Source organism: Heptranchias perlo, chromosome 31 (genome assembly GCF_035084215.1).
Source record: "Heptranchias perlo isolate sHepPer1 chromosome 31, sHepPer1.hap1, whole genome shotgun sequence".
Taxonomy (NCBI): domain Eukaryota; kingdom Metazoa; phylum Chordata; class Chondrichthyes; order Hexanchiformes; family Hexanchidae; genus Heptranchias; species Heptranchias perlo.
In genome coordinates, this window is record NC_090355.1 from 4,553,397 (window position 1) to 4,571,676 (window position 18,280).

An 18,280-nucleotide genomic window follows, 5' to 3' on the forward strand; every position below is an offset into this window, starting at 1 on the left:
GGATTAACATCAGTAGAGATAGTCAGTAACACAGGGCGCTGGGAGGAGGGGTTACTGAGTGACAGTGTGAGGGAGCTGGATTAACATCAGTAGGGATAGAGTCAGTAACACAGGATGCTCTCTGAAAAGCACTCCCTACTGTGGCAGTCATTTCCATTTCCCACATTAGCGAACCTGAGTGACAATTTAACGCTTTGTACTGTGGCCTCTCGTCATGTTGGATCCTTATAACCAGTAGACAGGATTTGAACCCCAGTTCCAGAGGTGAAAGGGCACTAACTCACTCTGCTGTACATTGGCACTCCCTCCTCCAAATCTACAATACTTTGCTTTTAAAACATATAACATGTGAAAAACTAAATTTTAAACCATAAATGTTTTCAGTACAGGAGGCCTTTCAGCCCATCATGTCTGTGCCAGCTCTTTGCCAGACCAATCCAAAGCTAATCTCACTGCCCTGCTCTCTCCCTATAGTCTTGTATCTTTCTTTGCTTTAAATATTTAACCACTTTTCCCTTAACAGTCTCTGTCCTAACCACTCTGCAGCAAAGCATTCCATGTTCTAACAACCCTCTGTGTGAAGACATTTCTCCTAATCTCTATCCTCACTCTGAAGTTTTTAAACTGATGACCCACTGTCACAGACTCCCCAGGGGAAAGCGTTTTCCCCCCACTCACCCTATCAAAACCCTCGTAATTTTAAATTTTTCAAATTTCCTTTGCATTCCAGCGGAAATAGTCCCAGTGTCTCAAATCTAGAGTCGCCCCGTCCCTGGCACCATCTAATCTGTACGCTCTCTATTGCTTTAATGTTCCTTTTTAAGATATGAGGCACCCAAAACTCTACACAGTACTCTGGCTGTGCCCTAACCATTGCCTGGTGCCAATTTATCATCCCTTCTTTGCTCTTGAACTCTCTATCAGCATTTATGAAACCTAAAATGTTGTTGAGATTTTTTTATGGCTTTATCCACCCGCACTTTCAGGGAATGATGTATTTGAATCCCTGGATCCCAGCTTTCACAGCACCAAGCCCTTCTCAGTTCTCACCTCTCTTTCTCCAGTGATTCTAGCAGGGATGAGTTCTGCTTTCTTCTGAAAGAGAAACAACATTGTTTAAAAAAAACTTTAATTACATTAAAAGGATACTGAAGGGAAGGCGAGCTATCAGGTGCAAACACTCCTCCTGCCCCTCAGATCTCCCACAAACTTCATTATTTTAAAATAAAATCTCTCCTTGATTTTAAATCATTTTCACCTTTGCTCGGGTAGGCCTGACACTGAGGGAGTGCTGCATTGTCGGAGGTGTCGTCTTTCAGATGAGCCATTAAACCGAGGCCCCGTCTGCCCTTTCAGGTGGACGTAAGAGATCCCAGGTACTACTGGAAGAAGAGCAGGGGAGTTCTCCCTGGTGTCCTGGCCAATATTTATCATTGTAGGTACAGCACAGGAGGAGGCCATTCAGCCCATCGTGCCTGTCCTGAGGTCGTTAAAGGCGTTACATAAATGCAAGTCTTTCTTTACTTACCAATAATCACTATTCCTAATAATCAGATGTCTTCACATACAAATTATGAAGAGAAAGAAGGAGGAAAAGAGAGGGGACAAATCAAAAAGTAAGCAAAATGAACTTTACACTTTCCAAAGCCTCTTTCAGACTTCTCAAGTCCATTAGCATCTGAAAACAGAGGGAGACCAGTTAATGTTTCGGTTTGGGACCCTCCGGGTCTGATGAAGAGTTGCTGTGTAATTCCACCATCTTATGTTTTAGTTGTCAGATTTTGAGTTTTGATATTTTAAAATCATAGGGAAAGGAGGCATACACCTAGTAAAATCCCCTCACCTAGTAACCCCCTGCACTAACCAGCAACCTCATCCCTCACCCGGTAACTACCCTCTAGTAAACCCCCCCACTCCCCAGCCGACCCTCACCCGGTAAACCCCCCCCAACCGACCCTCATCCGGTAAGCCCCGCCCCCCCCCAGCCGACCCTCACCCGGTAAACCTCCCCCCCCCAGCCGACCCTCACCCGGTAAACCCCCCCCACAGCCGACCCTCACCCGGTAAACCTCCCCCCCCCCAGCCGACCCTCACCCGGTAAACCTCCCCCCCCAGCCGACCCTCACCCGGTAAACCTCCCCCCCCCCAGCCGACCCTCACCCGGTAAACCTCCCCCCCCCCAGCCGACCCTCACCCGGTAAACCCCCCCCACAGCCGACCCTCACCCGGTAAACCCCCCCCCCCCACAGCCGACCCTCACCCGGTAAACCCCCCCCCACAGCCGACCCTCACCCGGTAAACCCCCCCCACAGCCGACCCTCACCCGGTAAACCCCCCCCCCCCCACAGCCGACCCTCACTCGGTAAACCCCTCCCCCCCAGCCGACCCTCACCCGGTAAACCCCCCCCCCCCCCAGCTGACCCTCACCCGGTAACCTTCACCTAGTAACCTCTCCACCAGTATGAATCTTGCTGCTACTGGAACTCCTCCCACCACAACATCTCTATTTTTCCATCCCAACCACTCAATAACCCTCCCCCTCATCCACACTAACCCTCAACCCGCCCTAATCGATCAGCTCCCTAAACCCCACCCCCCCTCACAATCCACACTGTCCCCCCATCCACGCACTAACCAGTCGCCACCACTCGCATGAACCAGTCTGGATTTGGGAATTTTTAGGGTGATGACACACTGTCCCAGTGTGAATTACATCCGGCAATGATAGATACAACAGTGCATCTCTGGGACAGCCTGTTACCGATCCTATTATACATCACATGGTCAACTGCAGCATTTATCCTGCGTCAGAGAATAGGAACAGGAGTGGACCATTCAGCCCCTCGAGCTTGTTAGATCATGGCTGATCTGTATCTTAACTCCATCTACCCGCCTTGGTTCCGTAACCCTCAATGCCCTTACCCAACAAAAATCTATCAATCTCAGTTTTGAAATTTTCAATTGACCCCCAGCCTCAACAGCTTTATGGGGGAGAGAGTTTCCAGATTTCCACTCCTCTTTGTGAAGAACTGCTTCCTGACATCACCCCTGAATGCCCTAGCTTTAATTTTAAGGTTATGCCCCCTTGTTCTGGACTCTCCCACCAGAGGAAATAGTTTCTCTCTATCTACCCTATCAACTCCATTAATCATCTTAAACCCCTTGATCAGATCACCCCTCAATATTCTATACACGAGGTAATACAAGCCTAGTCTCTGCAATCTGTCCTTGTAATTTAACCCCGGTATCATTCTGCTGAATCTGCACTACATCCCCTCCAAGGCCAATATATCCTTCCTGAGGTTCGGTGCCCAGAACTGTACGCAGTGCTCCAGATGCAGTCTAACCAAAGTGCTGTACAGATGTAATGTAACAGAATGAATGGGTCAAATCAGCCACGCCTCGATCGCACGCCCCCCCCACCCACCTTTCCGTATCCTCCAGCAAGCTGCGGATGAGGTTTGCGGCTCTGTACTCTCCTCGCTTCAGCTCCTCCTGCAGCCGCCGACGCTCTACCTCCACGAATCGCTGCTGGTCTCGGAGACCCCGGTCCAGCTTCCCCTGCTCCTGTTGAACGGGAGATTAGAGTCAGGCACAGGAAAATGTGAACGTAGAACAAAGAAGAAAAAAGAAAAATAGGACAGGGCGAGCTGGTCAGCACTTATATTTCTGTGTCTGAAAGCGAATGTGGCGATGCCCAGGGAGCAGAAACCAGCAGCCAAGAAAGGCAGGAGTAAAGTCGCAGCAAAGGGCAGCAAGAAGCGGAGAAGGTCGAGGAAGGAGAGTTACTCCATCTACATCTACAAGGTGAGGAAGCAGGTTCACCCCCGACACCGGCATCTCCTCCAAGGCCATAAGCATCATGAACTCATTTGTGAGCACTATTTTCCAGCGAATCGTGGGTGAGCCCTCCCTCCTGGACCATTACAACAAGCTCTCGACCATTAGCTCCCGGGAGATCTAGAGCACAGTGCACCTGCTGCTGCCCCGGGGAGAGCTGGCCAAACATGCCGTGTCGGAAGGGACAAAAGGCTGTGACCAACTACACCAGCTCCAAGTAAATCGCCACAATGTACTGGGAAAATGAACCAGCTCAGCGGTAACACTCGATATCCAACTCTCCCCATAACCAAAGCTACAGCTTCATTTAATTATTCCTGATTTCCAACAGCATGATGCTATGGCACTACCCGGGAGTAGGGAGTTCTCCCGGTGTCCTGGCCAACGCTCCTCCCTCAACCAACTCCCAAACACATCACTCATCTTATTTGCAGTTTGTAGGGGACACTGCTGGCCTTGAATGTAATGCATTTCCCTAATTAACAGGTTACTTCAATTCAAGATGTAATTCATTATGCAGGAGGGTCGGTAACCAGAGGACACGGATTTAAGATAATCGGCAAAAGAACCAGAGGGGCAATGAGGAGAATTTTTTTTAAAAAACGGAGCAAGTTGTTATGATCTGGAATGCACTGCCTGAAACGGTGGCAGAAGCAGATTCAATAGTAACTTTCAAAAGGGTATTGGATATACTGTATACTTGAAAAGGAGCACAATGCAGGGCTATGGGGAAAGAGCAGGGGGAGTGGGACTAATTGGATCGTTCAAAGAGCCGGCACAGACACAATGGGCCGAATGGCCTCCTTCTGTGCTGTAAGATTCTATGACATCCTTTGTACCCTGGAGAATATTAAAACATTTTTAAATAGATTTTCGTAACTGCCAAATTAAAGTCCACTGTTATCCAGGAGGCGCAGGGTACAATGCGAGACGTCATCGACAGTTCTCTAATGTGACGACAGCCACGGTTACAGAACGCCGACTACCGGCGATACCAACAGGAGGCAGAGAATCTGAAAGAGACGCACAAAGTCATCTCGGAAACGAGTGAGATTCATAGATGTTAATTGTCTCCATATGATTTATATCAATTAGTGTTAATTGTATTCAGGTGGTGCGTATCAATTGGGGACTCTCGTATCCATTTATATGAGAGCTTATCGAGGGGGTGCACGGTGTGTAACGGAGACCTTTGAGAATAAAGGCTTGGAAGCAACTGAAGACTAGGCTCTAGTATTCTACCCTACACCACCAGGCTATCCAGTTTATTACAGTAGAGCCCTGTGCACCAAGAGTAACCCAAGTAGACTAGGCCGGGCTGGGTCAGGATCTAGCTGCCCCTGGAGCCAGAATTCGAGTAATTCCGGCAAGAACCGAACCCCATGGAGTTACGAATTACGACGAGTTATATTTTATTAGAATCATAGAAGTTTACGACACAGGCCATTTTCGGCCCATCGTGTCTGTGCCCGCTGAAAAAAGAGCTGTTCAGCCTAATCCCACTTTCCAGCACTTGGTCCGTAGCCTTGTAGGTTATAAAACTTCAAGTGCACATCCAAGTACTTCTACTCAGAGCATACCCAAGTACTTCTACATATCCAAGTTATTCTACACAGGCAGTGACCCTCTCCGCCATTATGGCCCCTCGTTACCTGCTTCACTGACATTAGGACCTGCTCCTTGTGAGAGTTGCTCTGCAGGATGAGCTGCGTCCTCTCCCGCTGGTCCTCGTCCAGCCTCCTCTCGAACTCCAGTTTCTCCTGCTGCTTCTGCTCCTGGGAACGGAAGACACGGCGGGTGAGGGGCAGCGTAACAAAGCTCGAGATGGAGCTGCCTCAGCGCGCAGCGAGGCAGCAATGTAAACACTGCGCCGCAACTATGGGGAGATCGCAACAGACAACGGCTGGGTCGAGTGTGATGTGGTGACAACACACACCCACCCCGGTATCTCTTGACGGGCTGAGCTGGTAGGCGTACTGCCGAGCTGTGCAGACCAGGAAGGATCCAGGTTCAATCTGGATTTAGCTGGAGCACCGGTTAAGTCGGTAGAAATAGCTGCCAAAGAGTACCATCTAACTGGGGAGAGGAGGAGGGTGGGGCGAAGAAAGACAGTGGAGTGGGAAAATCAGCCAGCCCCACCCCATTCCCCCGTCCCAATCCATGTCCAGTGACCCCTGCTAGAAAGCAGGTGTGTGCGTGCGTCAGGTGAGAACAGGATCAACTTCACCTGTGATTCCCTTGCTTAGATAGTTCACCAACACCTATTGCTAAGGCTCAAACCAGAGGCGCCACTCAGGCAAGGTACTGGAGCCTGATTGGTATGTGTGGAACAGCTCAGGAGAGGGAGAATTTCAGAAGAAAAACTCCTGTTTAGAAACAAACAGAAGTCATTTTTTCTTCAGCAAACCCAACACCACAGAAAGCAAACATGTCCTTAGAGGAGAGCGCGTGACCTAGTGGAATTCATAATTGTTCAAACAACACGGCTTGCATCAGAATCTTCTATAAATAAACTCCAGATAAAAACAGCCACTTAAACACCACAGATGATCTGCTGGGAAATTCCTCTAAACCAGAACGGCACTGACTGGGTCGAGGGGCGGACGGACAGCGCCGACCCGGGGTGGGGCCAGGCGGACGGACAGCGCCGACCCGGGGTGGGGCCAGGCGGACGGACAGCGCCGACCCGGGGTGGGGCCAGGCGGACGGACAGCGCCGACCCGGGGTGGGGCCAGGCGGACGGACAGCGCCGACCCGGGGTGGGGCCAGGCGGACGGACAGCGCCGACCCGGGGTGGGGCCAGGCGGACGGACAGCGCCGACCCGGGGTGGGGCCAGGCGGACGGACAGCGCCGACCCGGGGTGGGGCCAGGCGGACGGACAGCGCCGACCCGGGGTGGGGCCAGGCGGACGGACAGCGCCGACCCGGGGTGGGGCCAGGCGGACGGACAGCGCCGACCCGGGGTGGGGCCAGGCGGACGGACAGACAGCACCGACCCAGGGGGCAGGCAGACAGACAGACAGACAGCACCGACCCAGGGGGCAGGCAGACAGACAGACAGCACCGACCCAGGGGGCAGGCAGACAGACAGACAGCACCGACCCGGGTGAGGGGGGGGTGGCCAGACAGACAGTACTGACCTGGTGGGGGGCCCAGACATTCAGCACTGACCCAGTGGGGGGTGGGGGGGTGGCCCAGACAGACAGCACTGACTGGGTAGGACTGGGTGGGACTGTGCTGTGACTCTTTTTAACAGTCTCTGTGTTGACATAAACTTGACCTCATTCTGTTTAAGTATTTTTTTTCTGTTGAGGTGAAACACAGTGATCTGAAAAGCCTGAAGGAAACCAGGTTTGTATTTTAACAAAATATAAAACAGGGAAAAAAATTTCTTGCTTTCTTAAGAGCAGGAAGCAGGCTGACCAATAGAAGAACTGTATGGAATGTCTTTAGGGAGGCACCAGGGAGGGAGAGTCACAAGAGCAGGGACCAATTTCACCACAATGTCACATCTTGGCAACTGTGATATGTTCCAATACAATTTGCTTCACTACATTGAATGTTTGGCACAAAAACAAATGGGTTTTCCAACAAAATAAAGGCCACATAAATAATATAATGAATGATAAAATAGGCTGTGGTGTTAACTACTTACATATTATACTGGCACTTTACAATATACAAGACCAGGTTGGAAGGGTTTGGTCCATTGGAATTCTGTACAATGGGGTGGGACTGGGAAAGGGTTTGTTCCAATGGAATTCTGTACAATGGTTGGGAATGGGAAAGGGTTTGGCCCATTGGAATTGTGTACAATGAGTGGGAATGGGAAAGGTTTTGGACCAATGGAATTCTGGTCAATGGGTGGGAATGGGAAAAGGTTTGGCCCATTGGAGTTCTGGTCAATGGGTGGGAATGGGAAAGGGTTTGGCCCATTAGAATTCTGGTCAATGGGTGGGAATGGGAAAGGGTTTGGCCCATTGGAATTGTGTACAATGGGTGGGAATGGGAAAGGGTTTGGCCCATTAGAATTGTGTACAATGGGTGGGAATGGGAAAAGGTTTGGACCAATGGAATTCTGTACAATGGGCGAGAATGGGAAAGGGTTTGGTCCATTGGAATTCAGTACAATGGGACTGAGTGGGAGAGAGTTGGTGCATTGGAGTTCAATACTGGAATCAAGATTGGATAATTAACTAGAGTCCATTAAATTTCTTTTAAATAATAATTGAACCAGCTACACAGAGTAGCAGCTGTGTGCATTTTCTTACCTTCCTCTTTTCGTAGTCCATGAATTTGCTCTGTAATTAAACAAAACACCTGTAAATACAGCTCCTGCAAAGTCACTTCAAGCACCTGCCATTGTACGGGCATCATCCACATCACCCAACACTCAACTGACTGTGCGACAGTCTTGGTCGAGTAGGCAGGACCATAGAGAGGAGATTTAGTTTGGGGGGGCGGGGGGGGGAAAACAGGAGAAAGAAAGATACCAAAGCTTCCAGAATGACAGTGCCGGCCAATCACAGAGCAACATGAAGCGTGCCTGTGGGTTCATTCATACTCCAACTTCCAAGGAGCAAGAGGAAGTGTGGGGTCAGGACCTCGAGGTCCGTCTATTGCCTCTTCACAATGAAGCCTGAATACTGGTTAACACCTTGCTCAGAGATGCACAGTGCAAATACAGTAATATTAGCGCACGATAGAGAGGGAGGTACGTCTGATGGCTGCAATTAAATACAATTACATAGAATTAACAGCACAGAAACAGGCCATTCAGCGCAACTGGTCTGTGCCAGTGTTTATGCTCCACATGAGCCTCCTTCCACCTACTTTATCTAACCCGATCAGCATATCCTTCTATTCCTTTCTCCCTCAGGTACTTATCTAGCTGCCCCTTAAATCACAGAATGATAAAGCACAGAGAGAGGCCATTCGACCCATTGTGCCTGTGCCGGCTCTTTGAAAGAGCTATCCAATTAGTCCCACTCCCTTGGTCTTTCCCCATAGCCCTGCAAATTTTTTCCCTTCAAGTATTTATCCAATTCCCTTTTTGAAAGTTATTATTGAATCTGTTTTCATTGCCCTTTCAGGTAGTGCATTCCAGATGCATCTATACTATTCGCCTCAACTACTCCATGTTGCAAGTTCCACATTCTGACCACTCTCTGGGTAAAGTTTCTCTTGAATTCCTTATAGGATTTATTAGTGACCATCTTGTATTTATGAATTTGTTTACAAAGACCCGGAGGTGTGGTTATATGCTGTAGCCAAGATACAGTTACATTCATAGTGCTTATAACTTGAGGTCAACATTTACAGCCACGATAAATTATGCATAAATGTTACCTTAGATATTGAAACTAGGAGACGGTGGCACTAAAATATCTGGGATCAGATTCCCTGTGTGAAAGGACTGATTGGATCAGATTTCATGGTGACCTTGAGAATCCCTACGTGGTCAGTTTTCGGTAAAATATTAAGATGCCTACGTGGCAAAGAAGCAGAATGTAAAATGGTTAGAAAGGGTTAATTAGTTAGTAACTGAGATTGGTACAGGTGGCCTGGCCTCCTGCTGGGCCATATGTTTGCGTAGTCAGCAGGTTTGCATGGTCTTATCAATGTAGAGTCTTTGATGTGATTCAAGGACTGGTCTGAATGTCTCCATGTTTATGGCAGATCAATATAGGTAACGAGCTTAGCCAAAGTTGAAAGACATTCCAGGTTGGGAGATAAGGAACAGAAGGAACAGGGAAGAACATTCCAAGTTGGAAGGTGAGGAAGTATCCCCTTTGATGTCTAACAGCAACGTGGTCAGCACATGATTATCTATGATTGGCCGGAAATAATGTAACCTCGCATGGCAACCTGTGCCCGGCTTATGATTGGTGTTGACTCTTGTGTTAATGATGTTCCAACCCCTATCGATCTGTATAAAGGTATGAGTTTTTGTCTTTGTCTTTGTCTCCTTATTCTGTTAGAATCGTTCGGATTCTCTCAGGAATCTGAATTGAAGCTACAGACTAAGAACCCTGCTATTAAAGTTGTGATGAACTTTAAAATGTATTCGACTCAGTTTTTACTGAACCAGACTGAGGGGAAAGACTCCGGATCGTCATTTGGTGGCCCATACGGGGATCTTAACGGTCGTTCACCGAGAGTTCGCGGAGTAAGAGGCGGATTGTCTCAGACACGGAGGAAGGAAATGGCGCCCCGATGTAAGTAGTCTTAATTTACGACGTCGGTTTTCCTCCAATCCGTCAGTCTGACGATGAATCGTCCAATCACTAACACTCGTGTGGCGTCCTTACAAGATTCAGGTCAGTCTGGCGAATACACAGAAATAGCAGGAAGAGGTCAGTGGTCGAATATCACTGAGGGTCAGCGTACATACTGAGGGAATAACTTGTAAGTGGTAGGTCAGTGAGGGTAGTCAGGGTTTAAGTTCCTGGTGATTGGATATAAACAGGAACTATTGATAAAACATAGATGCCGCCAAAAAGGCTCAGGAATTAATTTGGAAAAATAACAGAGGTACCACAGCCAAAGAACTAATTACTTTATGGAGACAGTACTGTAAAAAAAAATGGATAGAATTAAGTGACTAGACAAATGTTTAAAAGACAGAGACCCGAAAAAGAAAGGTTCTGTTGTTTAAGTGTACTGTCCCCTTAAAAAGCCTGTCTTGATCAGTGTTTTTTTTTGTCGGTGTTGTGGGCCACGCCCCCTTCTTACTGTGTCTTACGTGTTTTCTTCCTTTGTGTAATGTATCTCTTGTCGTGTGTTTAATTCTGATACTGCTGAATTAAAATTGGAGTTATTGAGGTTAAGTGACCTATTAAATTCTGGTTCTTATAAAGTGTGGGCATGTTAAATTCCAGACATGGGATCTTCAAAAAATTGGCATTTTGAATGTTTATTTTGTGATTGGCTGTAGTTTAAAAAGGTTAAAAATTAACAGGATAGATTAAAAAAACTATCTGGTATCACTGTGATAGGAAAAGTCGGAAAGCTGGAACAGCTTGGAGCATTGATTATAATCACATCCACTAAAAGTATGTGAAAAAATAGTGTGCAAAAATATAGTATAAAGCAATCCACAAATGTGAGAAGTAAAAAAAATCAGTCAAACCTGTGTGAAGGGAAATTTTGAAGGTGGAAACTTAATCTCAAAGGGAGAAGGATCAAGTTACTCCTACCACAAGAGCAAGTTAATATTAACCCCTTCCATCCCAAGAAGCCAGACTGTCATGCCAAGAGCAGTTCAAACAGATAGAAATGACCCAGTCGGTTGAGAACTGTCTGAGGCTTGCCCAGAACACAGGTGAACATGAGGTAACAATTGGTATAGGTTATATTAGTAAAATTGTCCCAATCACTCGGAAATGCCAAAGGCTACAATTGACTGAGATATAAGTTTTCACGCTACAGTGAAAAATTGATAAGAAAGGAATGTAAAACAAATCATATGAAAAGGAAGCATAGGTTAGACAGTTGGAAGTCCATTACTTGAGCTATGTACTGACACAGGGTACTAAACACCTATCAGTTTTACCCTGCCACAGTATGATAAGGAAGTTTTGACAAGTTCTGGGACTATTCAATTTTATTTGAAATTAATAGCAGAATACAAGATCTGACCAAAGAGGGGAGACCTTCCCTGACAAATTATATAACTCGCATTGAGAATGCTAAGAAAACTCAACAATTAGATCAACACCTCCTAACTCAAGTGTTAAAACAAAGAGCGACATGGAATGGAGGTGGACATCGTAAAAAGAGATAGGCAAATATGGAGACGTAAAGATCTGTGATAAGTGATATAGCAACTGCCTTTGCCTCAGTTGTTAACACCATTGATTTGACAACATTAGATCAAAAGGTCAGAGATTTAGGGTCTCGCATTAAAGATATATTAAAAAATAAATGAAAATACAGATAAGGAATTGTCTGAGGATCAAATGCTGACCATATATTTGCAAAGGATAGCTACAGTTCTAGAAACACATGCCCAAACCATTAATAAATTAATAAAAGAGGAATATAACGTATCTTAGCAGGCGGCCGCTAATGATATCTGCTTAATGTGGTTACATCTTGAAAACACAGAGATTAGGACTTGGAGTTAGAAATTCCAGTCTGCAGCCCTGCGTACATCTGTATGTGGGAGAGACTGTGTTTATTTCAGACAGGCTGCGTGCTTCAGAGAGAGAGAGACTAGGCAATTTCTCTCTCCTGTTTTGTTTTCTGAATTTGTTTCGGGTAAAGGGATTATTCCTTTGGATAAATAAATAATAAATGAAGATTTGACAAATTAATCACTTGGGCTCTCAAGAAGAGCCGCAATGGATTTTCTGTGTTTCTTTTAAAACAGGTGACCCTGTTTTTTTTTTTGACCACGTGAGTGTTGATGGTGCAGGATTACCCAGAGTAGTTACAAAGTTACGGTGCAACTTTTGCTGGAGAAATTTGGTGCAGGAAACGATCCAGTGGTGTTAAAGATTTAAGACTTTAGCTGCAGACATCAGCGGATACCAAATGTCACAGCGTGGTGATATCAACTTTTGAAAACATTTTGATTTGTTTTGTTTTTAACCTATTTGTTGTCTTCCGAGACAGAATGCTCGAGGTGGGGAGATATGGGAATTTCTCTAAAGTCATTGAATTGGGCATGATAAAAAAATCAATCTGGCATAAATATACAATCTAGTGGAAGTCAGGAAAGTGTAGTTGAGAATAGTAAATTGATAGCTTTCTCGTGGAGATATTTGTGTCCTTGCCTATAATGAATAATGAGAAAACTACACTCAATAGCCTGGCCACTACCCTGACATCGGGACCATGCAGGGGGAGATAAGCACTCTAGACACCCCTGATCTTTTTGATAAGATAACCTGAAAACCTAAGAATGTCTACAGTGGACATAAAAGATACAAATGTATGTTGCCATCATCTGAAACGGAGATCAGGATGAAGAACATGATTACAAAGGCCTATGGCCTGGTGAGCTATTGCAACCACTCTTTAAACAAACCAGTTGCTTTTACAGGGCTGAATCCTACAGGACATATGACGTGTGCCATGGAAAATGTTCGGAAATACCATGAGGAAGAAGAGACTGGCCAGCAGAAAGTTAATATCCAAGAACACTAAGCTCATTCCTATGAGATGCTGCTAGTATGCGGAGATACATGAAGAAGATACATTGAAGAGTGAGTCTCAGACAGGCTCAGTTACTTGACAACAGCACAACAGGAAAATGGTTAATGTGGTCCAGGCGAGTGAGAAATCCTTTTAAACAAGGCACTGACACATGGTCCAGAGAGAAACCAACTAATTAATGAAACAGTCAGGAAACACTGGTATCAATCAAAAGGACTGAAATTAAAGTAAAGAGGGACACAGTAATTTGGATTTCCAAAATTCAGGGTTGGGTTCCCATCAGTTAACAATAAAATTGGGAGAAACAATATTTAGAAGATATCCGCACGATGGATACAAAATTACAAGATTATGAGGGGCCCAGATAAAGTAGACAGGAAGTACCTGTTTCCCCTAGCAGAGGGTTCAAGAACTAGAGGATGCAGATTGGCTGGAACAAAATTAAAGGGATGTGTTACTAGACATGCTGTCACTGTGTGTCCACATAGTGTTGGACACAGCCTAGAAGCACAGTGTGGGTTTAATAATACTGGTACCAATCAGGATATTAACTGTACCATGGAGGCCCTAGAGGCGGATCTAAAACCCACTTAAGTGGCATATGCCGGAGAGGGCGAATATTGTGTTACAACTAATTTGAAAACGTTTAAACATGCCCATCTAACTTGTGATATTTTAAGTCCAGAATTCTACTCCATTTCTGAAGTCCTGGTTCGGATTGGACCCGAGGAACTGGTAGAGATACACCGGCATAACCTCACCACCTTACAAGTTTCTGAGAATGTCAAAAAGGACTTAAAAGAATATCAGGACACATTTGGGTATCTGACACCCCTGTTGCCTAAATACTTGAAAGCATTGCGAATGGAGATACGCCTCTCCCAGAAGGTTTATTATAACCTACAACAGGACAATAACATTAAGCATGACATTGACCAAATTAAAGTCACCACCTGGTGAAATGACCTCTGGAATTTGGGACTGAATATACAGATCCATCTTTGGATTAGATTAATTTCATATGTATTAGTCGTAGTGCAGTTTGTTGTAATGTGCTTCTTGATTTTCATTGCATGTAATAAATGTAAGCAGAGGATGAAGGGTTTGGCAAAGATAGTAAAACAGAGCCTGGGTGAGAATGTCCCCATTGTCTCTGTGGTTTCAACTAAGAACACATCTTAATGGTACCGGGAGTAGCACCCGCTGGGGTAAGGTGCATGTAAAAGGGAAGACAATTATAGTTTGATAGGATTATCAGATGCTCTGCCTCTCTTCCACCCGGACTGGTGGCCAACACGAAGGGAACCTGGTTAAGATGAGGTACAGCATCTAACGGGATATTGTAGGGAGAATTTGGATTAAGGGATATAATGGGGAGGGCACCAATTCACAGGTGTAAAATGGTCTGAAAGGTACCATTCAGTCTAGTTAGGCTGGAAACAAAATATAAAGCACCATAGGATATTTGACTATGTTAGCCTTTTCAAACTAACATGAATAGGTTTAGCTGACCAAGGACATTCGCAGCTTACTTGAGAGATGTTTAGAAGGAGTCTGTTCCTGAGAACAGATAAGAGTACAAAGGCGTATTGATGAAACATGTCTGTGTTCTATTGGGACTTCTCTAGTTCAAGGGCTAGTCATATTCATTGTTATAATTCTTATAGTTTATTGCTTACTTAAATGTTGCTGCGATGCAGAACCAGTGTGCACCGTAATAATTGGTTATCATGAAATGATAAAAGGGGGGAATGAGAATCCCTACGTGGTCAGTTTTCGGTAAAATATTAAGATGCCTACGTGGCAAAGAAGCAGAATGTAAAATGGTTAGAAAGGGTTAATTAGTTAGTAACTGAGATTGGTACAGGTGGCCTGGCTCCTGCTGGGCCATATGTTTGCGTAGTCAGCAGGTTTGCATGGTCTTATCAATGTAGAGTCTTTGATGTGATTCAAGGACTGGTCTGAATGTCTCCATGTTTATGGCAGATCAATATAGGTAACGAGCTTAGCCAAAGTTGAAAGACATTCCAGGTTGGGAGATAAGGAACAGAAGGAACAGGGAAGAACATTCCAAGTTGGAAGGTGAGGAAGTATCCCCTTTGATGTCTAACAGCAACATGGTCAGCACATGATTATCTATGATTGGCCGGAAATAATGTAACCTCGCATGGCAACCTGTGCCCGGCTTATGATTGGTGTTGACTCTTGTGTTAATGATGTTCCAACCCCTATCGATCTGTACAAAGGTATGAGTTTTTGTCTTTGTCTCCTTATTCTGTTAGAATCGTTCGGATTCTCTCAGGAAGTTGTGATGAACTTTAAAATGTATTCGACTCAGTTTTTACTGAACCAGACTGAGGGGAAAGAATCCGGATCGTCAACCTTGTTCTTTTATCTCTATATCAAACACTGCATTCCCTTTAGCTTCAGAGACCTGAGAGATGGAAGTAATTGGACCCCGAGTTCCATAACCCGAGCCCACAGAACTAGAAATGTAGCTTTGAGCACAGTATTGGCTCCCCAACTAATCCACTAAACAGTTTGGTTCACGCCTGAAACAGCTTGTTGAGGTGAGTGGTTCGGAGCCCGACATGCATGACCCTGTGACAAGCTGTCTCAGGTCCATCGCAGTTTCAGACAGCAATAATACTATGTGCCACCTTTTTCTGTACAGAGCAGCAGCTAAGAAACCAAATCGCCGGGACTAGGGGTGGGTGGGGAGCAGGGAGGAAGAAGGAAGTGCACTCTACCCGCCCACAGCCAGAAAAATGGTGATCAGCGCAATCACACTCCCACCCCTTACAGGAGGTGATAACCCCTATGCTGTCAAAACACACTGATGCCGCCTCATTCATATTATAGTACTGCTGGCCAAATCTGAACTGTAATGTAATAATACTGAATAAACACCAGTTAACACCAGTGGATTCAGAAGAGGAAGATCCTGCCTCCTCGGCTTCTTTGAGGAAGTGACGTCCCAAATGGGCTGTGGTAAGCCTTACAATGTATCACACCTAGACGTTCAGAGGGCATTTGACAAAGTTCCGCACGAAAGTCTTTTTAGCTAAGCTCAGAGCTGTAGGGACCCAGGGTAAACCTTGGGTGTGGATAAGAAACTTGCTGAACCGCAGAAAACATTGGGTACTTATTTGAAGAGTTTAATCGGGGTGGGGAAGTACTGAGTGGGGTGTCTCCAGGCTCAGTGTTGGGACCACTACGTTTCTAATTTACAATGACTTGGATCCAGAAACCCAATGCAAAGTGGTCAAATCTGTAAATGATACAAAAGTAGGAGGAGCAGTGGAATTAGCTCAGAGATTACAGAATGAGTTGGACAAGATAAGTGGGCAGAAAGATGGCTGGAGAAATTCAATGCAGGTGTGTATATACTACTGCACATCAGAAGGATATATTGGTGGTCCATGCATGGCGTTGGGATAGTGAAGGATGAAGCTGAAAGATGTAGAGCAGTAATAGCATATTTTTAAAAATAAATAAATAAATCATCCAGCAACAGAATGTTGAGCTACATGGCCTGTACGGTATTATACAAGTTAGAGGATATTGTGATCAACTGGAGAGAGCTCTAGTCAGACCACACCTCTGGTCACCGAGACACGGGAGACTTTCAAGCATCAGGTGTAGTGCAGAACAGAGCCACAAGACTGATCCCCAGTGGTACAGTTGGAGTTATGAGCAAAGCCTCGCTAGAGAAGCATTTAAGAGGTGACCTTACAGAGGTTTACAAGATAGTAAATGGTAAATCTGGAATATTACTTCAAATTAAATCACCAAAGTAGAACAAGAGCCACAGGTTCAAACTAGAAAAAGGCAAAGTTAGGATTAATGTCACAAAATTCCTCTTCACACAAAGAACGATCAACACATGGAATGGACTCCCAGAGAGCGCAGCGGCCAGACTGAATCCAGTTCTAGCGAGCTTGGATCCGCAAGGGACTTGGTCCATTTCTTGCCATGTTCATGTATGAACAGTGAGCAAGCGAATGTGTTTTATAGGAGCCGTCTCCAGCACACAAATGCTTCTAATTTGGCAATCGCAGTTAGAGAGACCACAGAGTGGCTGCTGTGGGAGATGGTAAAATGGCATACTTGGGAGAGTAGAGGAAGCTCATCAGGGGCTGGGGGCCGAGCGCATGGTTAGGGTGAGAGTAGAGGGAGCTATACTCTGCGTCTGGGCATGTTGCAGCTGAGCTGAGAATGCTTAAGGCTGACACCTGGAGCACAGAATTCATACAAATACACATTACTGGATGGCTGCACTCCACCCTCTGTACTGACAGGAGTCACCTTGCTGTAACAATCTAGCCTAATCCGCACAGTGTGCTTCGGACCCTAACTCGGGCTGGAAATGGCTCCTATAAAACACATTCGCTTGCTCGCTGTTCATACATGAACATGGCAAGAAATGGACCAAGTCCCTTGGCTAAGGGATAGAGAGGATATTGTGCACCGTTCCTTCGAAGCTTCATAGCACGAAGACAAAGACAGCATCGTGTAATTCATTATAAACATCAGACAGAACCCGCCACCTCTGCGTTCCTCACCTGCCACTGGGCCGCCTCCTGCAGCTGCTGACGGAACGTCCCATCGACGCCGTCACTCTCCAGAGCATTGCCGTCACTCTCCAGCACTGGGAGCAGGTACTGAGAGGGAGGGACGTACTCGATTCCAAGCTCTGAAAAGAAAGCAGAAAAACCCAGCCTGATCCGAGCATGTCCACAGCGAGGCCTGTAACCTGACCATTTCATACCTCTCCCCACAGAAAGTAAATCGCACCCAATTTGTTTTCACCTCTGTAATGTCTTCCCATTTTTTTTATCTCCTCTTTCCCTGAAGACACTGGGATATGGGTCCACCCAAGTGGCTGTTCTTCACGTGCGAATGTGAGCAGGCTAGTCAACTGTGGGATTCCACCTCGGGCATTTTCCAGCAGGTTTAACTGGGCAGCAGTTAAGAGTGGATGGGTGATTTTAAAAAGAAAAGAACTTGCATTTCTATAGCGCCTTTCACGACCTTTTAGAATGTAGGAAATGCGGCAACCAATTTGCGCACAGCAAGATCCCACAAACAGCAATATCATAATGACCAGATAATTGTGTTTTCTTTCCTAAAAAGTGATGTTGGTTGAGGGATAAACATTGGCCAGGACACCAGGGAGAACTCCTCTGCTCTTCTTCAAAATTTTACCCCATCAAATCCCGGGGACAGAGCCCAAGTCTAGCCAGGGCGGTAGTAGGGAGAGCTGTCTGTGGAACCT

General features: G+C 45.9%; 1 protein-coding gene across 2 annotated transcripts in view; it reads right to left on the minus strand.

The window, feature by feature from the left end:
• Nucleotides 1-18,280, minus strand: part of lrsam1 (leucine rich repeat and sterile alpha motif containing 1) — a 69,068-nt gene that overhangs the window by 24,664 nt on the left and 26,124 nt on the right. Inside the window, exons 9-13 of one of the 2 annotated variants that reach the window (XM_067969539.1) lie at nt 17,568-17,698; nt 8,112-8,141; nt 5,493-5,615; nt 3,428-3,567; nt 1,051-1,092 (exon numbers count right to left, since the gene is read on the minus strand). In XM_067969539.1, the coding sequence (XP_067825640.1) occupies nt 1,051-1,092; nt 3,428-3,567; nt 5,493-5,615; nt 8,112-8,141; nt 17,568-17,698 (466 nt within the window). Of the gene's footprint in view, nt 1-1,050; nt 1,096-3,427; nt 3,568-5,492; nt 5,616-8,111; nt 8,142-17,567; nt 17,699-18,280 lie in introns of both variants that reach the window. The other variant, XM_067969538.1, reaches the window with a different exon arrangement.